Below are 25735 nucleotides of genomic sequence, written 5' to 3'. Positions count from 1 at the left end.
ATAGATACATAGATATTTAGGTCAGAAGGGACCATTATGATCATCTAGTCTGACCTCCTGCACAATGCAGGCCACAGAATTTCACCCACCACTCCTAAAAAAGACCTCACACCTATATCTGTGCTATTGAAGTCCTCAAATTGTAGTTTGAAGACCTCAAGGAGCAGAGAATCCTCCAGCAAGTGACCCGTGCCCCATGCTACAGAGGAAGGCGAAAAACCTCCAGGGCCTTCCAATCTGCCCTGGAGGAAAATTCCTTCCCGACCCCAAATATGGCGATCAGCTAAACCCTGAGCATATGGGCAAGATTCATCAGCCAGATACTACAGAAAATTCTTTCTTGGGTAACTTGGATCTTACCCCATCTAAAAACCCATCACAGTCCATTGGGCCTATTTACCATGAATATTTAATTACCAAAACCATGTTATCCCATCATACCATCTCCTCCATAAACTTATCGAGTTTAATCTTAAAGCAAGATAGATCTTTTGCCCCCACTACTTCCCTCGGAAGGCTATTCCAAAACTTCACTCCTCTGATGGTTAGAAACCTTCGTCTAATTTCTAATCTAAATTTCCTAGTGGCCAGTTTATATCCATTTGTTCTTGTGTCCACATTGGTACTGAGTTCTCAAATGGCTTTTTGGGGCCAATGGTAGCTGGTGCAAATTAGAGCAGCCTTTAGAAAGACTGATCCAGCACAGAAGCCCCAGGATCAGGGGAACATGCAAGGCTGACTTTAAGCCACCTTTGCACATTCCCCTTCTGAGGTGAGCACAGCATTTCCACCTCAGAGAAGGAAAGTCACACTGAGAAGGGCAAGACCAGCACCTGTTCTCTCTTTGGCAGCTGTGTCTGTAAGACTGCATTGACTGTCCTTCCCTTCATTTGATCCTCACTAGCTACACAAGCCCTTGTTAGTCTGATGTTTTGCAGGACTCCTAACCAGCCGTATGTCCGACAGGACCTTTAGCTAAGCATCTGAAACAATTCAATACACGAGTATTGTAAGCAGACTCCACCCACATTTATAAAACCTCACACTCCTGTTTAGAGACCAAGACTTGGTTTGGGTGCTCGCGCTATAAGGCTGCAACCTACCATTTTTAAATGTAAAACTGTGCATCAGAGCCAAGCCATCAAACCAATGATTATAGTGGGTTTCCCCCACTGTGTGCATGCCTGGACCATTGCGAAGAAGAATCCCCTGCAGCCAGCTTGGTAGCTCACCTGTAAAGAGAAAGGACACAGTTCACTTCCACTCCAAGTCAAAGGTGACCTTGTGCACTAAAGGACTAATTTCCAAAGGTAAGCAAGTCCATGGGTGATGCAAGTCAGGATTTTACAATTACGTATTTGCTCGTGCCATTTAGGTTTGCCTAACCATGTGGCCCTCATTATACGCAAACCTGAAAACATGAAATTACCTGAACATAATTTATTAATTATAAGAGATTGATGAGGGAGGAGCATTTTCTTCCTGAACTTTCATTTTAAAATTATCCATCTAATCCCATTTGCTATTCCCAGCAAAAGCCAGGCGTTACCAGATATAAATTATAGGAGTTATTTACAGATCAAATGCTTCAGTGGCCAAGATGCCATTGTAAACTGAAGGCTGGTTGAATTCCAGTAACAATCCCACTAATGAAATTACACAGTGTAATGAAGCGTTGTGATGGCAGCACTTTAGAACACTAAATGTCAATTCTCAGAGTGTAAATAAAGATTATAAATATTGTATTGATGCTACATAAGTGCTGTCCAGGGTTGAATACAAGATATAGGGATTTGGTGATTTATGACACATGAGGAACAAGAAATCAGCTAAGTTACTACATGTTATTCACAAAAGAAATCTTTGCTAAAAAAGCATTAAGGTTGCCAAGTCAAGCATTCACAAGTTAGGAAATGCCAGAATTAAGCTTGCCTGTTTTTCCTTTGTCATATGCATATGCTATTGTCTTAAATTACTTTATCACATTCTATTTTTTCCCCACAAGACCTCAGCCTCAGTCAGTGCACAAAATGGATGGCACTCATTTAATGAAAAGCTCTTCAATATTTTGTGTCTTCCTCATTGTTCAATGGGAGATCCCACTACACTCTGTTCAAACCCTGCTCCAAAGACAGAATTATTAATAGAGCTGATCAAAACACTTTCAATGAAATGTTTCGGAGTAGCAGCCATGTTAGTCTGTATCCTCACAAAGAACAGGAGTACTTGTGGCACCTTAGAGACGAACAAATTTATTAGAGCCCATGAAAGCTTATGTTCTAATAAATTTGTTCGTTTCTAAGGTGCCACAAATACTCCTGTTCTTCTTTCAATGAAATGTTTGTCAAAATATCTGGGTCCATCAAAGCTGAAACATTTTGCAGGGATGTACTGATTTTGACTAAGTTTTTGATAGGAAGATTTTTGAGGTCCAGGATGGTCTTTCTGGTCACTTCCACCGAGAAGCATTCCTGATCTTTTCTATCCAAAAAATGGCTGTTTGAACACAGTTTTGGTTTGTGAAAATGGTTGAAAAGTTCTGGTTTTGTTCCAATGCAGAATGAAAACAAATTGTGAAACCTTGAAGGCTGTCTTGAAACTGAATGGTCATCCTCTAGTCAGCTCTAATTATTCATTGCCTCATAGGCTTTTTTGTGAAATGTATTGCTCTAGTATCTGACTGCTTCATAAACATCAATTAATGTATTTTCACAACACTCCTTTGAGATGAGGAGCTATTATTATCCCTATTTTACTAATGGGAAACTGAGGCACAGAGAGTAAGGTCAAAATGATCCACCAATTTTGGGTGTCCAATTTAAGATACCTATGACCTGATTTTTCAGCATACTTAGTATTATATAGCACTTTGTTAAAAGCACAGCTCCCACTGACTTCAATTGCAGCTGTGAGTGCTCAGCATTTATTTTTCTTTAGTAGGTATAAACTTTAATTCTTTGTAGTTTAAGTAGGATGTGTTATTAACAGGCTCTAAGGCCACTCTGTCTCTCAGCCTTGATGCAAATAGGAAGGTGACCCTTCACCTAATTAAGCCATGAACAACTTGTTCCCTAATTTTTTGCTGGTAAAAAGGGCAAAGGGCAGTTGAAAAGGGACCTCTAGGAGTATTTTAAGAAAGGCTAAGTGGGAATATGAGTGGGTGAAAAGCAATGGCAGTCACCACTAGGTCATAAGTCACATATAAGAATGTGTCAAGGCCCTAGTAAATTCAGGGCCATGTGCACTCCCAACTGTTACCCCCACCAGAGGAGCAGAGGGGGCTGAGATACTTCCATGAAGCAATCTCCTGCTTATCACATTTTTGGAGTAGCCTATGCTTGTGGTCTAGTCTAACACCGGTTATTAAAAGAGAACTTCCAGTTAAAGGAGGAACTTTCCAAACTGACCAAGAGCCAAGCTTGTCCATCCGTGACTGGGAGAGGACCATGTTTCTGGGTTATTAGATTTGTGGTCCCCTGATTGGCTCCAGGGAGGTGCTATAAGTTCGGACAAGCTAAAAATCACCACCATAAGGATCAAGGTAGATGTGGAGAATGGCATGTTCCTCCTACTCCACCACAATGTCAGGAAGGGCTGATGCCTTTGCTTTCTGTAGGCTAGCTCTAACGAGGAGGAGACTAAGACCACCACTGGTTACGCCAGCTTGACTAGCACAGAGAAAGCCCACCGGTCAGCATGAGATACCAACCAGAGATATCATCTGTTCCCCTGACCTGCAGCTCTGTGCTGATGCTCTGAAGGCCACGAAAGCTGAAGAGCAAATCTTTTTCTTTTATTAAGAAACTTTCTTCTCCCCCCCACCCTATTTTGTTATTGGCAGGTGTCTCCATGCAATATTTCTGATTTTTCTCTAACCCTTTTAAAGGGTGTATGGTGTGCATGTGTACAAACTGTGCACATGTAAGCAAAAGCGTAAGTAACAGTATATGCCATGAATCATTTCCCAACCAACATGCTAAGTGAGTCCTCCCTTAAACCATTTTGTTACCTGGTTTGTGTCTGTATGCACCGCTCTGCACTAAGAGGGGAATGGAGAGTTGCAGATCAGTTCAAAAAGCAGATCCACATGGCCTGAGCCAGGGTTTAAATTAATGAAAGGGGAGGTGAGGGACCAGCCAGCTCCCTTCATCCTAAACGAGCCCCTGAGTGCTTAGAGACTCTAAAGGGGATGGACATATGTTCCCCTCTCCTATTCAGCTGGGGCCAGCCCAACTGCCAAGGTCTCATGAAGTTTCCCACCGGGTTGAGGAGGCACATCAAGGACAGAGAAGGAAACACCACCTTCTTAAGCTTCCAGCATTTAGTATTTGAAATAATTGACCTGTTGTCTTAATTTTATGATTTGATTACTGGCAGTGTTCATTTGCTACTATAATCAATTGGTGATTCCATTCCATATCATTGTTAAGGTGCTTCATTCCAACTGTGACCTTGATGTGAAAATTTGTATTGTGTGGTCTTACTTAGTTTAGTAAAAGTTTAAATAATTACCCACAGTGAGAAGTTAATTGACTAAGTTTGCTTGTTTATTAATTTGAAGAAGGGGTGTGTGTGTTGCCCTTTAGGTTGTTCGGGGAGGAAAAAAGTAATTTCGTAGAGTATTTGAGGGCTATTTGGCTCTGTTTCCAAATAAATATTTATCTTCCTTACAAATTAAAAACTGCATCATAATGCATATTCACAAGGGGTCCAAATTAAGGTTGTAAACAAACCAAAAATACAGCTATTCTACTATGTGACATCATGAGGGATGCAACGGTCATCATGAGGGATGGAACCTTTAGAGCCACCACTCAGACCTCGGCCACTTCAAAAGTAACTGATAGTACAAGTAGGTTGGTATCCTCTGTGGACCAGCACTAGAGGAGGATGAGACAAACACTTTCACAATGTGTTTCACAGATATTTGCTAAAAGCAGAGGAATGGTAAGACTCAGGAATCATGAGTTCCATTCCAGACTCTGGAGGAGTGTTATTTAATAGGCACAGACCTCTGCCTGTTCTCCCCAAATGTGACTCCTTCTGCCATACCCCTGCCAGCCTGTCCTGTCTCCAGTCCTCTCTCTTCTGCACATCTGTATCATCACCCTGTCCCATTCTCCACTTCCAGTCAGCACTAATCAGGCTTCTTGTTTCAACTCCAGGCTCTTTACCCAGCAAGTCTTAGTCTCACCCCTCTGGAATCCCTGTCCCCCAGCCTTCCCCCCATCCCAACTCCCAGTTCCAGTCTCTTTAACCAGACATTCCCAGTCCCCATCCCAGTCCTCGCTCCTCAATTAATCTCTCTCTTCCCTACCTTGGCCTCCAGTCACTCCCCACATTCTCCATCCCCACTTGCTCCTACTCATCCTCCTGGGATCTTTGTCCAATGTCAGTGAGACCTCCCCAAGCTCCTTGTCCTAATCTCTTTGTCTAGCCTGTCCCAGTTCTCCTTTGCCCCAGGTCCTTTTCCAATCTGTTTCCCCACCCCTCTGACCTCTTTCCTCCTGACCCACTCATTCTCAGTTCCCATCTCCGTTCCAGACAGTCCCCGTCTCCCCCCCACTTATTTACTCTCAGCCCCTTCCCCGATTCCAGTCCCTCTCTCCTTCCCCCACCCGTTCAAGTCCCCCATGGTCTCCTTCCAATCTCTGCCTCAGTGCCAATCTCCTTGCTCAGCTAGTCCCAATCTTTCCCTGCCCCACCTTGACTCCCACCACCAGCCAGCCTCCATGCCCTTTGTCCCAGTCTATTCTCCTCTCCCAGGTCTGGCTCTTGTACTCACTATGTTTGAATCATGCAATTTTCTCTTCCATGCTGCCTCAGCCCAGCAGGAGGCATTGACTCTCCTGGGCTATCAAACACCCTACTTTCAATTCCAGGGAGATCTGGACCTGGCACAGCTCTCAGCAGCCCAGAGCTGCAACCTCAGGGACAATCCTGCTCAGCCCAAACTGGAACCTGCTCAGACTAGATGGAATCTTCAAGGAATCTGAATACTAAAATTCAAGTCTCTACCGAGCATGTGTGGACTCAGATGTTTTCAAAGACTTATAACTTGGCCAAATTTGCATAGATTTTCACAGGGATAGCAAAAGGCACATCCCTGACACAAAGGCCAAACCCCTGTCAAAGTTCAAGTCCTTTCTCCAAAGCATGGAGACAGGGAGCAGGACAGGCCTAATACAGTTTAAAAAAAAAAAATCACCAAAATTTTTGAAAATACACAGAACATCTTGTCCCACCAGCCTTGTTCTCAAAACTGGCTGAACAATTCTGGCTGACATTTTTCAAAACACATTCAGCCTGAGGCAGACAGCCGGCATGGAAAATTTCAGTCCAAATGGGTAAAGTTTGGCAAAGTTCTAAGCAACTGAAAACAAGCTAGTATAATGGAAAGAGTCAGGCAACCTTAATAAAAGGCAATTTTAACAGGCCCGTCTTTAATACATTCCAAGAACATTTATTTAACTAATACTGGATACACATTACTACTATTTATATTATAATCAGTCCAGTCATGGACCAGGATCCCATTGTGCTAGGCACAGTACAAACATACACACCTTCCTATGGTATTAGGTTTGCAATTCTGTGCAGAGGGAGAATAAATGGATGAAGATAACAGATGCACATTTGACTGTTCTAACAAGAGCTACAGAAGAGTCTAGACTCTGACAGCATAAAAACTCTTGTTACATGTTGTCAAGGTTCCTCCCCCACTCTGAACTCTAGGGTACAGATGTGGGGACCTGCATGAAAAACCTCCTAAGCTTATCTTTACCAGCTTAGGTCAAAACTTCCCCAAGGTACAAAATATTCCACCTGTCGTCCTTGGATTGGCCGCTACCACCACCAAACTAATACTGGTTACTGGGGAAGAGCTGTTTGGACGCGTCTTTCCCCCCAAAATACTTCCCAAAACCTTGCACCCCACTTCCTGGACAAGGTTTGGTAAAAAGCCTCACCAATTTGCCTAGGTGACTACAGACCCAGACCCTTGGATTTTAAGAACAATGAACAATCCTCCCAACACTTGCACCCCCCCTTTCCTGGGAAATGTTGGATAAAAAGCCTCACCAATTTGCATAGGTGACCACAGACCCAAACCCTTGGATCTGAGAACAATGAAAAAGCATTCAGTTTTCTACAAGACGACTTTTAATAAAAATAGAAGTAAATAGAAATAAAGAAATCCCCCCTGTAAAATCAGGATGGTAGATATCTTACAGGGTAATTAGATTCAAAAACATAGAGAACCCCTCTAGGCAAAACCTTAAGTTACAAAAAAGATACACAGACAGAAATAGTTATTCTATTCAGCACAATTCTTTTCTCAGCCATTTAAAGAAATCATAATCTAACACATACCTAGCTGGATTACTTACTAAAAGTTCTAAGACTCCATTCCTGGTCTATCCCTGGCAGAAAACCAGCATATAGACAGACACACAGACCCTTTGTTTCTCTCCCTCCTCCCAGCTTTTGAAAGTATCTTGTCTCCTCATTGGTCATTTTGGTCAGGTGCCAGCGAGGTTACCTTTAGCTTCTTAACCCTTTACAGGTGAGAGGAGCTTTCCCCTGGCCAGGAGGGATTTCAAAGGGGTTTACCCTTCCCTTTATATTTATGACACATGTGCAAACACAAGAGCCAGATAAGAAATCATCGCTGAAATATGAGGGGGTATATGTTATTATTCTAGTCTTCTCATGTACTTTCCTTTAGTCTGTAAGAGTTAGCCATATGAAGAAAGTGGCTCTCTTTAGTATTGCCACTAAAGGGCTGAGAGTAGATAAATAATGTATGTTTAATATATTCCAAGGGTTTTTCAGATTGCAAAAGCTTTATTTCTTGTTACATGTATAACAGAATTGCAGGGGGAAAACCACAAAAATTCACTAACTCTCTCTCTCCCTTTCCACCTCAATCCCCCCAAAAAGGATTCGTACCTGGAAGGGGGGGGGGGAGAACAACCCTATAATCTAAACACCTTCCCTGCTCCATAAAATGCGTTCGTGCAGAGTTTCCCCAAGGCACGGGACTAGGCAGACACAGATTAAGTAGGTCTCTAACAACACACGGTGGGATTGCTTTCAGCCTTCATTAAGTGGGGCTCAGCTGGAAGACATTGTTACTGTATGTACACAATACTGTATACAGTAGAAGAGTTACTCTGCACACAGTGAAAAAAGACTATTTCTAACACTGATCTTGTATCTATTTTCATTCTCTTAGCGAAAACAGCTAGAATCCTAATTAAAATATTTCATCATCATTCCCATAACCGCATTTGGTTGTTGGGGCACCCTATGAGCAATTAACTAATTGTCTCCTTCCCTGACAATTGTGTGTCAGTGCTTGAGTCTCTGAAGTCCATTCCTGTCTACTCTTTTATGTTGTCATTCCATCTCTTCTTCTGTCAATCTCTTCTTCGCTTCTCCTGTACTATCCCTTGGAGGATGATCTTGCATAGGCCAGAGTATCTTGTTACATGGCCATGCCACTTCAGCTTGCGCTTCTTTACAGTCATCAGGAGGTCTTCGTATGACCTACTGCATTGGGTGATGATGTTGCGGACCTCTTCATTAGGGAGGTGGTAGAAGTAGGAGATTCCCAGGATCTTACGGAAGTATCTCATCTCTACTACTCGTATTTTCTGTTCAAGTTCTGCCATAAGGATTGTGGAAGTATAACACTGTATAAGTATAGCGTTGTATAAGGGGACATGCTGGATACATTGTATATGAGAGGGCATGCCAAAACATGTTACTAAGTATCTGAGGGAGCACATGTAGGGACAGTTAGCTTTTGAATGGAGAAGCAATTAAGATAGAGCCAGCAGGTCTAAGAAGCAGGCATCAGAATGGAAGGTGTGAAGGGCAATTAGTTAAGTTAACTGGAAGCTGTTAAAGGAGATTGTTAAGGGTGGCAGGTAATTGAAGATACGTGACTGGTCTCAGGGATCTCGAAGGGTGGTGACTAAAATCTTTTTTCTTCTTTTGTCTGTAACTTGTTCTCCAAAAACTGTATAAATTAAGAGACAAGCCCCACTCGGGGGGCTCACTTCTAAATGTATTAGCAGAGCAGCTTTGCTAATAAAACAGAGTGGTCTGATAAATTGTAAGTCTGAGTCAAACTTCGACAGGGTCCATGTGTCTCAGACATGCAGAAAAATGGAGATGACCAGTGCGTGCAGCAGTTTCAGTTTGGATTCCAGGAAGATGGTCTTACTCCTCCAAATTGGCCTTAGCTTTGCCACTGCTGCTGCTGGCGCAATTCTTGCCAGAATTTCTGCTTTGGATCCTTCATCAGTGAGGACTGTCCCCAAATACTTGAACTGTTTCACTGTCTCCAGCTCGTCCACCGAGTGATATGTGAGCTGATCCCATCACGTTTGTCTGTCATCAGCTTGGTTTTCTCTGCACTAATTTCCATGCCGTATTTTGAGGAGGTTTCATCCAATCGTTTCACAAGGTTGGCAAGTTTATCTTCACTGCCTGCCAGGCCATCAATGTCATCAGCGAACCGAAGATTTGAGATTGTTCTCCCCCAAGAGCTGACTGTGCATATGTGATCTTCTAGGGTATCAGTCATTATCCACTCCAAGTAGATGTTGAACAGTGTGGGCGAAAGAAGGCAGCCTTGCCGGACTCCAACGTGGTGCGAAACCACTCTCCTATTGTGCCATTGACGAGAATGGCACTGCTGGCCTTGGCACACAGTTGTCTAACGGTAAGAATAAGCTGCCACCAACATTGTACTTCATGGTTCCCAGAGAGCTTCGTGCTATACTCTGTCAAACGCCTTCTTGAAGTCAACAAAGACGTGGTTGATGTCCTGCTGGTGTTGTAAGTACTTCTCACATAGAACACGAAGGTTGAAAATCTGTTCTGTGATACTTCTTCCAGCATGAAAGCCAGCCAGTTCTTCAGTGATGATGCTCTCCGCTTGTGATTTCAATCTGTTCAATATGACTTTCAACATCACTTTGCTGGGATGGCTAATTAAGCTTATGGTCTGGTAATTTTGACAATTGCAGGTGGCCTTTCTTTGACAGAGAGATGATTAGTGACTGTGTCCACACGGAGGGCCACTCACTGGTCTGCCAAATCTTGTTGCAGATCTTGGTGAGTATATCTATTACTATTTCTCCTCCGAATTCCATAAATCATCAAGACAAAGAAGGGAACAGTCTTACAGAAGAAAGGGACATCAATAGGTGGACAAACTACTGCTCTGATCTATACAACCACCAGACAAATGGAGATCCTAGTGTCTTAGGCAGCCCAGATTCGACAGAGGAGGATGACTTTCCAATACTGCGTGAAGAAGTGGAGACAGCTGTGAAATCACTCAAGAACGGAAAGGCTTAACAACATAATTAAAATATTTACAGACTATACAAACTTCACGGGACAAACTTCATTGGCCTTATTCACACAAGTAGTCCCAGTGGAGAGAACAGATTTACTTTTTGGAGTAAGGTGAGCAAGATTTGGCCCTAGATGCATAGAATTACCTAAAAGGTGAAGAGCACTGTAGAAGATAAATGGGGAAAGGGAAGATGATAAAGCAAGAGAGTGAACAAGAGAGTGTTCAGAGGGAGTAGTAGTACTCAAGAAATGACATATGGTAAGAGATCCAGCCTATTCAAGTTAGATACAATACAACATTTTTGCTCAGTAGTATATTTAGTTGAAGTAGCCCAGTATAAATATCTGGGAATAGGAATTTTATCTAACACTCTTATTTGCACAACAGAACACTTCAGGTTATGCAGTCTCCAAAGACAGTCTAGGTGACTGTGGCCCTTTGTGGGCCCCTCCCAACCCTAAATGGGGCATTGGAACTGGAATCTGTGCAATGAACTTGGCCCACTGGCCATGTCCCAGACAACCCTCATACCCCTAAGGATCAGGCTAACCTGCCTTTCCTACCATGCATCCAAAAAAAAAAAAAAAAAAGGTAGTATTTCTGCAGCATTTGGGGCTTTGTCGATCGGCAGAGGATTTGGCCTTGGTAAAGCTATGCTCTGCCCTTGGATATTTCACATAAGAAACGGCAATCATCTTTGCAATTCAAAGAACATCTAGATTCAAGTTAAGAGAGAGTCCTAATTAAAACATGTTCTCACATCAGATTAAAAATACTCTAAAGATATCTGGAGAGTCAAACAACAAAGACAAAACTCTTTCAGTGGCATATATAATGGGGCAAGGATGGTTTTGTGGCTAAGGTATTGTATAAAGCTTTAGAATACCTGGTTCAATTTCTAACTCTGCCACAAACTTCTTGCATGACCTTGTACACATAACCCAGGGCCATATTTTAAAGGTATTCCGGCACCTCAAGGTGTATATAGGCACCTAAATACCTTTCAGGATCTGGATACAGCTACACTGCAAAATAAACCAATGTCAGCCCGTCTCAGAGCCTGGGTCAACTGACTCAGATTGTACGGGGAGACTTTGGCAAACCAGTAAAGTGCCTGAAACCACTATGGCTTATTGCTAAAAGCAGCCAAGTCAGCAAGCTGTAAATTGGCCATTCAGCAGTCTCAGTTTAACCAAGGCAGGAGGGGAGGGAGTTTTCTGGGTGCCACAGAGAGGACAGTATGCCCCCCGCCGTCCTTCCTGGTAAGAATTGTGTTGAAGTTGCTGATACAAGCATTTTAGAAGAGCAGAATGTGTCCCAGGAATGTCTATTGGGGCCTCCAGGCTTCAAACTCTGGAAAAACCCACACCTGGTTAATCGATAATCAGAAGGAACCTCTCACTTGACCATTGAAACTGCTTTCTTAACAAGTTGCTTTAAGGGACATGTCATTCTATTACTAATGTATAAATAAGGGGGAAAGTTTGAGGTGGTGGGACTCTTCAGGACTGGACTCTCCCTCTGGATGCATCTTGTGTTCCCCAGCGGCAAACAGGCTGCTGCTGTACCACTCAAGAGCCACACTCAGCTTTGGTAATTATCAAGGGTTGGGGGTGTTGTGGATGTGTGCATAAGTGCTTGAGACTAAGTAAAGTTTAGCTTTAAGTGAAAGCACTCGTGTTGTTCTGTTTGTGCCAGCCATCTATCGGTTGGACGGCCGTGTCTCCCCTGATTTATTTCCGGACACCACCTTGCGCAGAGTAAAAGTTACCAAGAGCTTTGGGTTGAAAGAACCCTGGGTAACAAGATTTGTGAGGCTTGCGCCACGGGGCTAAAAATCACAGTGTAGACATTCCTGCTCAGGCTGGAGCCCAGGCTCTGAGACCCACCCCTGAGTGGGAACATCTACACTGCTATTTTTAGTCCCCTAGAGCAAGCCCAACACAGCAACTCGCTGCCGTGGGATTTTTAACCAGTGTAGATCTATCTTAAGTCCACCCTTTTGGCACCACTTACATTTTCAGATCTGCTGCTCAGCTGCTGCCTAACCTTGTAGGTTTTTAAATTGCCACCGGTCAACATTTGCAAAGCTGCCTATGCACTGAAGCCACTCCACAGGTAATGAGCTGCTTGCAGCCCTAGCTCAAGCCAAAGCCCTGAATCAGGATTCTCAAACTAGGTGGGGGAAAGCCTATCTTGCCAGCAAAGGCCAGTCAAGTAGGCAAGTTCTGAGCACACCTAACATTTGCTTCCTACCAGCGCCCTGCAACAGAAGGAAGCCACTGATGCATGGAGGCTCAGCAAAGCTTCTGCACAAAAGGCAGCCCGGGGCACTGGGAAACATAGGTGAGAGACAGACACACTGTTTCAACTGCTAGTCCATGGGCTACATAAGCAGATGACCTGTCTTAGGCACCTAGCTCCAGGAGAGGATTCGCGGCTGAGGCTCCCAAGCAGAGGTCAGCCACTTTAGGTGCCTAAGCCCCTCTTTTCTCTCTACCCCTCACCTCAGCATACCGCTCTAGGCTAGTTTAGGCAGCTTCCTGCTCAGCTGTCCAGATTCTGAAGATCCCTTCCATACACGAAACTCTCTCCTCATGAATTATAATCCCACAGTATTCTTACCAGCAAGTTAAAGTAGTATGGGCTGGATCAATGAACTATAAAGTGGATAGAAAGCTGGCTAGATCGGCAGGCTTAATGGGTAGTGATCAATGGCTCCATGTCCAGTTGGCAGCCAGTATCAAGCAGAGTGCCCCAAGGGTCGGTCCTGGAGCCGGTTTTGTTCAGTACCTTCATTAATGATCTGGGAGGATGGCATGGACTGCACCCTCAGCAAGTTTGTAGATGACTCTAAACTGGGATTGGTAGCTACGCTGGAGGGTAGGGACAGAATACAGACGGACCTAGACAAATTAGAGGATTGGGCCAAAAGAAATTTGATGAGGTTCAAGAAGAACAAGTGCAGAGTCCTACACTTAGGATGGAAGAATCCCATGCACTGCTGCTGACTGGGGACCGAATGGCTAGGCAGCCGTTGGACGAGAAGCTGGATATGAGTCAACAATGTGCCGTTGTTGCCAAGAAGGCTAACGGTATTTTGGGATGTATACGTAGGGACATTGCCAGCAGATCAAGGGACATGATCATTCCCCTCTATATTCGACACTGGTGAGGCCTCACCTGGAGTACTGTGTCCAGTTTTGGGCCCCACACTACAAGAAGGATGTGAAAAAATTGGAAAGAGTCCATCAGAGGGCAACAAAAATGATTAGGGGGCTGGACCCCATGACTTATAAGGAGAGGCTGAGGGAACTGGGATTGTTTAGTCTGCAGAAGAGAAGAATGAGGGGGGATTTGATAGCTGCTTTCAACTACTTGAAGGAGGATTCTAAAGAGGATGGATCTAGACTATTCTCAATGGTACCAGATGACAGAACAAGGAGTAATGGTCTCAAGTTGCAGTGGGGGAGGTTTTAAGTTGGATGTTAGGAAAAGCTTTTTCCACTAGGAGGATGGTGAAGCACTGGAATGGGTTACCTAGCGAGGTAGCGGAATCTCCTTCCTTAGAGGTTTTTAAGGTCAGGCTTGACAAAGCCCTGGCTGGGATAATTTAGTTGGGGATTGGTCCTGCTTTGAGCAGGGGGTTGGACTTGACCTCCTGAGGTCCCTTCCAACCCTGATATTCTATGATTCTATACTAGGAGGAATGGAGCCTAACTCATGGCTGAAGATCCCACTGAGCAGCAGGTCAAACATTGCAATGCTGAGCAGAGTAATGCCTAAAGTACCTAAGGATCAGGGCCCTAGTGAGAATTTTTTCCCCCTCCATCTGCAAAGACTAGATGATATTTCCTATGTCCCCTGAGCGATGTGAAGATGAATCCATAAATGTTTGGCAAGTGATCAGACATTACAGTGGTAAAGTCATGTTAAATTAGCATGTTATTAGATAGGTGTCAAAGTCAGATTCAGGACTCACATAATTTGTCAGATCACTCTGTTTATTAGCAAAGCGCTTTGCTGATGCACCCAGATGTGAGCCCTCTCTGAGGCTCAAGATAACTTATTTATACAGTTAAGCCAAAGCCAATTTAACATAAGAGACAAAAGAAAGCAGAAACTGACAAATATACATACATATCTTATTTGCATACTAACGTTTACCAATCTCCTAGTTCAGTAGGAGCTCTAAGTTAATTAGTTTGAGGACCCATTGTCTCACACTCCTTAATGTTTCTCTTCCTGACAACTATATTTCAACAAACCCTTCAAGTAGCATTTCTTTAATGAATTATAATTTCAATATAATTCATTCTACTTTCACAATCCCTCCTTTTGGTCAAGCTACGCAATGACCAATAATGACTGGGTTCCACATATCAATCGTTCTTTATCTGTTTGTTCATCAGTGATATTTAAAATCATCAAATTAGCACTCTGGTTTGGGGCAGCTATCTGTGTAGCATGCCTGACACAATACAACAGGAAAGTAACTGAAAACATACAAAAATTATTAGGATTCCAAACAGGAGAGTTAGGGCTCCCTGAAACAACCAGTTTCCTATGCCAGAGAAATTGAAAAGGTTACTTAGCCACTTCCATAAAGAACTTGGCTCTTCGTGGGGAAGATATGCGATTTGTTCTAAGTGGCTAGCACGATCTATTACCTCATTGGTGTTGTCTGGTATATACACACAGCAGTCTTTTCCAATGAGAGCACAAGTCCCTCCTTTTGCCACGAGCACTATGTCCAATGCCTGACGGTTTTGGAGGGCCATCTGTCGGATTGCCCCTGTTTCTTTGGCCGGGGCTCTTAAACTTTCTCCGGTTTCATTTGCCATTATTTCAACTACTGCTTGTAACCTTAGGAGCCTTTTTGCATGATGTATTACTCCCCCTAATGGTATGAAGGAACCGCCAGTAGCCTCTTCCCAGGTTAAGGGGCTTATGTTATTTACATACCATTGGGCATCTGTTAAGTCCCTTCTTTTTCACCTGAAATTGCGGAGGCGTTCTCGAGGGAAGGTTCCTAGCACTCGGAATTGTGGGAAGAGTCGGGTGGGATAACAGATTCCTGACCAATTAGCTGGTAGTGTGGTATAAGCTCTGGTCCCACACACCCAGTGATGGCCTATTAAGGCCGGGAAGGGTCAGTTGCACCCATTTGTCATATAGGTGTTTGCAAAGGAGGAGTAGTATCCCCCAAAGGGTACAGGGTAATTCTCCTTACGAGGAGTGGTGTTATTTGCATGACATTGAAAGATTGTATTGTTTTCACTAAGGTTACTGTAGGAGGAACATGAGATTGATTTCTCGGTTTGATCCCAGGTTGAGAAAAAAATTCATATCTCCATACCCGGCCCGCCACTTTTTAGTTTTGTTTGAATAATCCCATACACCATTGGCCACAATATGCTGAAGGCAAAGGCTTTTCCCCAGATCCAGCCCTGTCCCATTACACACCCAACACCAATGATCTTTTCCCTCCACCACACTTATCCATTTAGATGCATTTATTCCCACCGCTTCCCAAGTGTCATTGCTGATCCATATTTTGTTAAACTGATGAGGCCCTCCAGTGAGGTCTGGGGACTTGAGTGGGATAGCCAGGACAGGAACACCAGTTTGAGAGTGGGCTGGGATGTGGCTGCAGACCCAGCAATTAGAAATATTAAGGGTCCGAGCTATCCACACCTGCTGCTGGATAAAAGAATGGTCATCGTGGTCTCCCCAGACCATAAGATATCAGCAGCTGAGGAACAGGCAGAGGAGCATGTTGGAGTCAAGGCTCTTCTGGTTCTGACAACCTCAACTGAGGGAACCTCAGTCACAGTTTTACGCCCAGCAGGCGCTAGGCTCGATACTGCTTTTTTTTTTTGGTTCGTCATCTGCTTCTGGCAACCCTTATGAGAGCGTAGATTGTAAGGTATTGCAGACTGTTCCTCTACACCTTCTTCTGGAGTCAAAATAGACTCTGCGTTGTCCTGAGGTGAGGATAGGTTCTCTGGGGATGGTGCCTTCTTACACTGTGAAGCATGTATCCACGCTGCGATGCCAGATAGTTTAACAGCCGTCTGTGTAGTAAGCAGTACCTGATGAGGACCCTTCCACCGGGGCTCCAAGGTGTGCTTTCGATGATGGCGCCGTACATAGAGACCCAATCACCTGGCTCAAGTTTGTGCAAGCGTCGGAGGTGGGTTCCGTGGGCCAGGCGGCTCGAACCTGTGAATGGAAGTGACTTACAGCTTGCGTTAGTCCCTTGCAATACTGAAGGAGTGCACTGTGAGTCAAGTTCAAATCTGGAACGGGAGTAATGGTAGTCATAGCTCGCATAGGGCGTCCCATAACAATTTCAAAGGGACTTAATTTATGCCTTTGAGATGGAGTGGATCTCATGTCCATAAGGGCTACTGGCCAGCTTAATCCTGTAGAGTCACAAATTTTAGCAAGCTTATTCTTATGTACACCATTTCGTCTTTCAACTGCACCTGCACTCTCTGGGTGGTAGGGACAGTGCAATAGGTGTCTGGTATGCAATATACGGTCCAGGTGTTGAACAAGTTGTCCAGTAAAATGTGTACCCCGATCACTGGACAGAGTAGCAGGAATTCCCTTGGCAGGCATAATGAGATTTAACAAACATTTGGCAACAGACAGTGAGTCAGCCTTGCGACAAGGAGAGCCTTCAATCCAACCAGAGAATAAACATACCATAACCCATATAAATTCATATTGTCGACACTTAGGCATTTGTGCAAGAACGGTGCTTGAGGCAGGCCCCGGAACCCCTGGGCCACTTTTACAGATTTACCAATATTATGGCTTTGGCAAATGGTACAGGCTGCACAGTGGCGGGCTGCAAAAGAGCTAAAATGGGGGGCCCACCATCTTGTCTTTGTTACAGCAGAGACCATCCCCTCCTTTCCGACATGCGAAACACCGTGTAGCAGGGCGGCCAGAGATGGGCAGAGTGAAAAGGGGGCTACAAAGGTGCCAGTAGGCGAGCACCAAAAGGAATCGGGATGTAGAGAGCAACCCTGGGCAACCCAGGATTCTCTCTCGGTTTCTGGGGCAGAGTCTTGGAGCAGAGTGAGGTCAGCGAGGGACCAGGAGGGTAAGAGGAGAGCGGAGAACAAGGGCATCAGACATTTCGACTAGGCACGCTGCAGCAGCCACAGCACGCAGGCGGGGGGTAAGCCTTGGGCAACAGGGTCTAAAGTGGCAGAGAAATAAGCCACTGGGCGGTTCTTTTCTCCGTGCATCTGAGTGAGAACTCCAAGTGCACACCCAGATTGTTCGTGGCAGAAAAGGGTAAAAGGCTTAGAATAGTCAGGCAGCCCTAAGGCAGGGGCAGAAGCCAAACCCTGTTTGAGGGAAACAAAGGCAGAATTGGTCTCAGGGGGCCATGGCATGGAGTCAGGCACAGAGAATCGAGTGAGTTCCTGGAGAGGTTTTACAAGGGAGGCATATTGGGGAATCCATTGTCTGCAAAATCCAGCCATGCCTAAAAACTTCCAGACCTAGCGTGGGGAGCAGGGTCGGGGAAAGCTAAGGATAGCTTGGACAAGGGTGGGAGAAAGTGCACAGGAACCCTGGGAGAGGAGAAAGCCAAGGTATGTGACAGAAGCTTGACAGAGTTGTAGTTTAGAGCGAGAAGCTTTGTGACCCTTATTTGCTAGGGCAGTAAGGAGCACTAAAGAGTCAGTTTCAGAGGCAGACAATGAACAGAGGAGTAGATCATCTACATATTGGACTAGTGTGGACCTGGACGGGAAAACAAGGTCAGCAAGGTCTCGGGCTAATGCTTGGGAAAAATATGACGGGCTTTCAGTATACCCCTGGGGCAGTGTGGTCCATGTGTACTGTTGCCCCTTGTAAGAAAAAGCAAACAGGAACTGGGAGTCAGGGTGAACCGGGACAGAAAAGAAAGCAGAGCACAAATCAACAACAGTAAAATGAGTTACATCTGGTGGGATAAAAGCCAGAATCGCTGAGAGAGGCAAGTTTTGATTCTGTCCACCTATGATTTGCCTCTTCCCACCACTGCATGAAACAATCAACCTCTCCCTTTGCCAATTTAGTTTTAAGTTGGCCGAGTTTGTCTTTTAAGACGTCTACTCAGTCTTTGTCCCAAGATCCTAACAGGGGCCACTGAATTTTGGGATTCTCCTGAGTTAGCTTTTTGCATTCCCATATACATCTTCCCCTTCCACCTCCCCAAGGTCAGCCTTTTGAAGCCACCCCCCACCCATGTCATGAGGTTTTCTGTTCATTAAAACACAACAATGCTAGCAACAAGACAAACACCACAGACAAACACAAAACCTAGATCCATGGTATTCTGAATTTTTCTTCCACCAGCGCCAGCTTGCTTGTAGAGTCTAAAAACAAAAGAAACAATTTCCAGCCCCCTGGTGGGGACAGATTATTGCTTCATAATAATACCACTTTCTTTTACAAATTTCCTTGCTAATTGCAGGAAAAACAGAAGAATTACCTCCAGGCTCTCCTTATTTTGTTCTATAGTCAGGCTAGTGAATTACCCCACTCACTGATCATTTATGAAATTCATGAGCTGGTGTACCTCAGTTTCCCTTCTTGTGCAACAGACCATGTTTGCAATAGTTTCTCTGCTGTACCAAGCTATAAGTTTATTCTCAGGTAATAGCTGAGACAGCTTCAGATTTTAGCACTATACACACACACACACACACACAAAATTCTCTTTTGCCCAACATCCCTTGCATTGGGATTACTCTTTTACACAACTGTACCCCGATTACACTTCCATCTTGTACAACTAGACACAACCAGGAGCAGCCAAGTTAAGTTCCAATAGAAACTCCTTACATCCTTTAGTGATTTTGATTACATTACCCAATCGTCAAACAATTTTGATCAGATTCTCTCTCTGCCTGCAGCAGTCCCTTATAGACCATTTCTGTGGGAAAAGGGCCCATTTTCCCTCAGAATAGCTGTAAAGGCTTCTGGGGACAGAAGCGTAGTGGTGGTAGTAGCCACTCTACCTGACCCCCTTAGCCTAGACCATTTTTCCAGAAATTTACAGGAGTCCGAACTCTTCCTAAAATACATAAACTGAGCCAGCGTTCCTTTAGGGAACTGTCCCGACTTAGACGCCTGGTTACCCATACAGGAGGACTTTACACACCAATCACACAAGAAGGAAAGTTGGGTTCGTCAGAGCGATGCCCGGTGCAACACACAAAAGAAGCCCACAGGCTACTGCCTCAATCGCCCTTGCTTTCACACCAAGGGTTTTACCCAAGGCGCGGTGCGGCTGCGATTGTGCAGATTTCACTCACTCAGACCGTGGGGACAGGAACCCTTTGGTCAGCCGATCCCCTGACGGAGACGGCACCCAGACTCAAACACACCACAGGGAGGACGGATAGACACAGAGACAAGACAGTCCTCAGTCCGGACAAAACACAGAAATAATTACCTGACCATATTCCTGATGTCAGATCCCGGGATCCCTACCAGAACAGAGTGGGAACCAACAGGTTCGATGGTGTAGACTTCACTGTGGTCATGTACCCTTCCGTTCTGGCGGAGGACCGCTCGGGCCAAATGCCCAGGTGCCGGCTTGCCACGGCCATCCTAAGAACAGTCAGGAGTCACACAGCCCCAGAGAAGACGGTTGCCATCTCGGTGGAACCTCCAAATTGTCAAAGTCAGATTCAGGACTCACATAATTTGTCAGATCACTCTGTTTATTAGCAAAGTGCTTTGCTGATGCACCCAGATGTGAGCCCCTCTCTGAGGCTCAAGATAACTTATTTATACAGCTAAGCCAAAGCCAATTTAACATAAAAGAGAAAAGAAAGCAGAAACTGACAAATATACATACATATCTTATTTGCATACTAACGTTTACCAATCTCCTAGTTCAGTAGGAGCTCTAAGTTAATTAGTTTGAGGACCCATTGTCTCACACTCCTTAATGTTTCTCTTCCTGACAACTATATTTCAACAAACCCTTCAAGCAGCATTTCTTTAATGAATTATAATTTCAATATAATTCATTCTACTTTCACAATAGGATAGCACAGTGAGTTGTGAGTTAAATTCCTGGAAAGAAGGAAAGCCAAATAAAGGCCTCAGATGCAGACTGAGATCAGTACATAGAGTGAGTGATAATAGAAGCCACTGAAAAATACAGAGAAGGGGAGGTGTGCATAGCTGACTGAAAAAAATATTGAATGTTTAAAGATTTTCTTTGTTTCCTCAATCAATAAGTAACTGGACCATCATCTGTTTTAAGTGTGTTCTATTCTGAAAAGTGACTTTAAAAATCAGTATTGTGGGATTCTGTGCTCATTGTCTCTGCAGCATGACCTAAACCTGGAATCTGAGAGTCAAGTTGGGTCCTCTGAGGCACTGCATCTCTAACAACAAAGATTTTGCAGGTGAGATTTTAAGCAATTCTGGTTGAGGATTGCAAGCCAGAGAACATAGAATCCAGCTCACCCCTTATCTGTGTTAGCCATGACTACAGGAGTGAAAAGCAATAAAATCTTGTTTTTGTCTCTAACATCAGACGACATGATTCTGAATTCACACCAGGGGCAGATCTGTTGATTCAGAAGGTGCCACTTTTGCCTACTTGCTGTTCTGACAACCAGCACTCTTTATAAATCATTCTTCACCTCGCTGCATCACAAAACTCTTTAGAATGAGATAAAATGTGGCAATCAAATCAAGGCAAAAATACTAACCATGGACACAGTATCTACTGAAATGACTTCTGTCATAAATATAAAGGAAAGGGTAAACACCTCCTGGCCAGAGGAAAAACCCTTTCACCTGTAAAGGGTTAAGAAGCTAGGATAACCTTGCCAGCACCTGACCAAAATGACCAATGAGGAGACAAGATACTTTCAAAGCTGGAGGGGCCGGGTGGGGGAGGGAGAGAAACAAAGGTTCTCTTGGTCTGTGTGATGCTTTTCCCAGGAACAGAAAAGGAATGGAGTCTTAGAACTTAGTAAGTAATCTAGCTAGATATGCGTTAGATTCTGTTTTGTTTAAATGGCTGATAAAATAAGCTGTGCTGAATGGAATGTATATTCCTGTTTTTGTGTCTTTTTGTAACTTAAGGTTTTACCTAGAGGGATTCTCTATGTTTTGAATCTGATTACCCGGTAAGATATTTACCATCCTGATTTTATAGAGGTGATTCTTTTACTTTTTCCTTCAATTAAAATTCTTCTTTTAAGAATCTGATTGCTTTTTCATTGTTCTTAAGATCCAAGGGTTTGGGTCTGTGTTCACCTATGCAAATTGGTGAGGATTTTTATCAAGCCTTCCCCAGAAAAGAGGGTGTAGGGTTTGGGAGGATTTGTGGGGGCGGGGAAGACGTTTCCAAGCGGGCTTTTTCCCTGTTATATATTTGTTAGATGCTTGGTGGTGGCAGCAATAAAGTCCAAGGGCAAAAGGTAAAATAGTTTGTACCTTGGGGAAGTTTTAACCTCAGCTGGTAAAAATAAGCTTAGGGGGTTTTTCATGCAGGTTACCCAAGAATTTCATGTACCCTAGAATTCAGAGTGGGGAAGGAACCTTGACCTTCACCCAAAATGCATTCTACAAATATATATTTTTTTTCATTAAATCACCCACTTAAATCACATGACTTTAAATTATCCTGACTCAGGAAAACCGTTCTTTTCTCTGGTTTGTTCTGCTCTCTTTGTAATAAAGCCACTTGGCATTAATTATGTCTGCCTTTCTATTTGTCTTTCGAAACAGTTCTACAAACAGTTACAGTGTCCTGCTCTGACTCCAGGAAGTGAAAATGACAATGTCAGCCACTTCTCTGAACTGCAACATGGAGAAAGTGACTAGAGGCTAGTGACGGACTACAGAAAGAGAGAAACTGAAAGGACAAAGAAAGGGGGGGGGGAAGGGGGGTGGCACCAGATCTGAATCTACCTGACTTTGTCGGCAACCACCAGTTTCAGTGACTCCTTTTCAAACTTACTTACAGGAAACATACATCCAAAAATGTCCATAAAGTGAGAAAAGTCCTGCAATTAGGGGATAGAAATTCGATCTGATCTCAATCTTCTAAACAGCCATTCACCTCTCTCTCATAGTCTCCCTTTCATTAGACCCAGCAGTTCCCCTTTTCAGTGTTGTCTTGGGGAAACAAGTGCTAGATTATTAACTCATTTGAAAACACAAAAATACCCACCCAGTTTGGACGAGATTTTCCTTACCTTTCACCTCTGCCTTTATGGGCTCTGGGTGCTCCTCTTTATTTCTACCAAAGATCACATCCATGTCTGCTGCACTTAAACTTCTTGTATATCCGCTGCACAGCTGGTGTTGCTCTTGTGGTACCCCCTCTGACTGGGCTGAGAACAGTTCTTTCCTGTTATTTATAGGGCCAAAGTGCACCTCCAGCCAGCTGCTGGTGACTGATAGCACGTAATACTATAATTCTCTCCCTCCCTCTCCACACTTAACTCTTAATCTCAGCTCCTTTGATGGACAGAGAGAACTAATTCATTTGTCGTGTTGCTCATGATTGAACAAGAGATCAGTTCGGCAGGGGGTTATTGTCTGATCCCACCTGAATCCCAGGGATTCTGAGAAACTTTAGATATTGATTAGATAGGGATCCTTGCCCATATGACAATGTTGAAGGAAAGAGCAAAAGAAATCTCCACCTGCTACTGTGATCCTGTTTTTAGAAGCTAATTAAAAAAAAAAGTCTCCAGAGCTGATCACATCCTTTTCTCTGGAATACAAGCTTGTGCCATTCTAAGAATTAGCAGAAAATGATCAGTGCAGTGCTCTGTGTTTTATTTTTTGACCAGACTGTTGGAAAGTAAGCTAAAGGGCACCTCTCTGAATGACAAATGGCTGTCTTCACAAACAAGGGTTGTAACATACATACCGTTGTGTGATTTGAGTGAAGTGGGGTTAGAGATTTTTTTTTTAAAGGAGTTTTAACTTCACTGCTTTTGTTTCAAGATTAGGTTCTGAGCTGATTCCAGTGTTGTTCATTTTGAAATCCTCCCGTCAAAGAATTATTTCAATATAAATCATGTGATTGCTGAGCAAACCAAGGGACTACATTTAACATGAACGATAAGACTCCTTGTACAACTGAATATTATACAACTTCATATGAGATTACCTTGGAAGTCAGAGACTTATTTGTTCCCATAATATGTATAAATCACCTCCTAATAGCTGATTAAGCAATGAAAATATTTACATGCTTATTTTACGTAAAATGTAGCTTTCATTACTTATGACAGCTCTTGCTTCCTTGTGGATATTGCTCCTTTTATCCTTACTCGCAGTCTTCCCACAGGTCTGCCTTCACACTGCACAGTTCCTCAAGGCAGCTATCATGCCTTCTTCTCCATTTGGAAGACACCTCACACACTGTGGGATCCACCAGAAATAAAGGATAATACATTAACACAAACCGGCTTCTAAATATGGAAATAAAGGTGCTTTGCTGGAGTCTGTAACATTAGTGAAGAAGCACAAGGATTTTAACAGTGAGGGCTTGAGAGGGGAGGAATCAAAGGTTGAGTAATGGGTTTGTTAGCAGTGACAGAGAATGGAGAGCATTTGGGAGGAAAGATAAGGGGCCTGATTCTCACACTACACCCATTTCCCCCTGTGCAAAGAGCCTCTCTTGCAACATAAGGCTCTCCACTGGTCCTGTTCCCTGCCCTGGTGAGGAGGGCATGGCCAGAGTATACTGCACAGGGCAAATAAGGGAGCAGGGGAAGCAGAACATAAAGCAGAGTCTGATCTAAATTACATCAGGAGCCAAACAGGTCCCTGCACAGTCCCAGAAAATGGGGAGCACAACGATGGCTTAAAACCACCTTTTCTCCTCACCTCCCAAAGGCCAGGAAGGAAGTCACTGAGAATCAGTCCCAAGGAGTCTGACGCCTGGTCTACAGTACATGGTTATTTTGGAATTAGCCTAGTTAATTCAAAATAAAACTGAGTCCATCCATACAACCAAACTGGTTTTGTTGATTTAAAGGGCTCTTTAATCCGGTTTCCGCACTCCACCTCGACAAGTGGAGTAGCGCTAAAATCGAGATCACAGTTCTGGGTCACAGGTACCGTGGATGCAATTTGGCGTTATTGGCCTCTGGGAGCTATCCCAGAATGCTCCCGTGACTGCTCTGGACAACACTGTTCACTCCGATGCACTAGCCAGGTAGGCAGTAAAAGCCCTGGGAACTTTTGAATTTCAATTCCTGTTTGTCACCGTGGCGAGCTCATCAGCACAGGTGACCATCAGCACAGTCCACCATCACAAGAGACCACGCAGTCCCAGATTTGCAGACAAGCTCCAGCATGGTCCAAACGGGAGGTACTGGATCTCATTGCATGTTGGGGAGGCTAATCTGTTATGGCAGAACTACATTCCAAAAAAAGGAATGCAAATACATATGCTAAAGTCTCCAGGGCCATGACAGAAAGAGGTTACTCCAGGGACATAGAGCAGTCGTACAAAAATCAAGGCGCTCAGGCAAGCGTACCAAAAAGCCAGGGAGGCGAATGTGTGCTCTGGGTCACAGCCCCATACATGCTGCTTCTACCGTGAGCTGCATGCAGTTATGGGGGGTGACGACACCACTACCTCACCACTGTCCATGGACACCTGCAAGGGGGGGGAGTTGCACGGAGCGAGGAGGATGAGTTATTGGAGGACAAAGAGGAGGAGGACAGTGCAAAGGCGGCAAGTGGGGAATCCGTTTTCCCCCCTAGCCAGGAACTATTCTTAACGCTGGAGCCAATAGCCGCCCCCCACTCCCAAGGCATGCTCCTGGACCATGACCCTGGAGAAAGCACTTCTGGTGAGTGCGCCTGATTGGAGCCATGCGGTGGGGGTGAGGGGAAACCCAGCCGTGCTGGGCTGTTCGCGTTTAGTTTAAAGGGTTCATCCCTGCTCAGAGCCTCATCGGAGCCATGTGGTGGGGGCGGGGGTTGTGTGAAGCAATCATCCCAGACAGCCTGCAGGCCCTCCTTTTATATCGCAAACCCAGGCATTGCTTGTTATGAGAAAGGGGGCCCGGCAGTTTGAAAGCATTGAAATGAATGTGAAAGAAGCAGAACCCTGCACGCCCCTAGGGCTTACCATGACTGCCTGCAAGCTGAATTCTGTTGCCCAGCTGCATGTGATGGCTTACTCACACCAAAGTGGCAGGCACTTCAGTATAAGAGGCAAAATACAACCTTGTACAGAAAGAACATGGTGTGTACTATGAATTGCCTGTTTCACTGAGAAAGAGTGTCCCCTTTGTTCTCTAAAATTTATCTTTTAAAATACTACCCTCCCTTTTCCTCCTCCCGCAA

General features: G+C 44.3%; 1 protein-coding gene and 1 long non-coding RNA gene across 3 annotated transcripts in view; one reads left to right on the top strand and one right to left on the bottom strand.

Annotated features, from left to right (window-relative positions):
* LOC311529239 overlaps nt 1-22619 on the top strand; it is a 44365-nt gene extending 21746 nt beyond the window's left edge. Inside the window, exons 2-4 of one of the 2 annotated variants that reach the window (XR_014713802.1) lie at nt 20732-20808; nt 21497-21540; nt 22145-22619. This is a non-coding gene — a long non-coding RNA (uncharacterized lncRNA). Of the gene's footprint in view, nt 1-20731; nt 21384-21496; nt 21541-22144 lie in introns of both variants that reach the window. The other variant, XR_014713803.1, reaches the window with a different exon arrangement.
* The window catches only part of BCO1 (beta-carotene oxygenase 1), a 45382-nt gene extending 22686 nt beyond the window's left edge, over nt 1-22696 (bottom strand). Inside the window, exons 1-2 of the mRNA XM_084645055.1 lie at nt 22615-22696; nt 1104-1232 (exon numbers count right to left, since the gene is read on the bottom strand). Of these exons, the coding sequence (XP_084501181.1) occupies nt 1104-1232; nt 22615-22678 (193 nt within the window). The 5' untranslated portion in view covers nt 22679-22696. The remainder of the gene's footprint in view (nt 1-1103; nt 1233-22614) is intronic.
* Nucleotides 22697-25735: the final 3039 nt, after the last annotated feature.

The sequence above is a fragment of the Lepidochelys olivacea genome, assembly GCF_965140295.1.
Source record: "Lepidochelys olivacea isolate rLepOli2 genome assembly, chromosome: 12".
Classification (NCBI taxonomy): Eukaryota; Metazoa; Chordata; order Testudines; family Cheloniidae; genus Lepidochelys; species Lepidochelys olivacea.
This window is presented reverse-complemented; position numbering and strand designations above follow the sequence as displayed.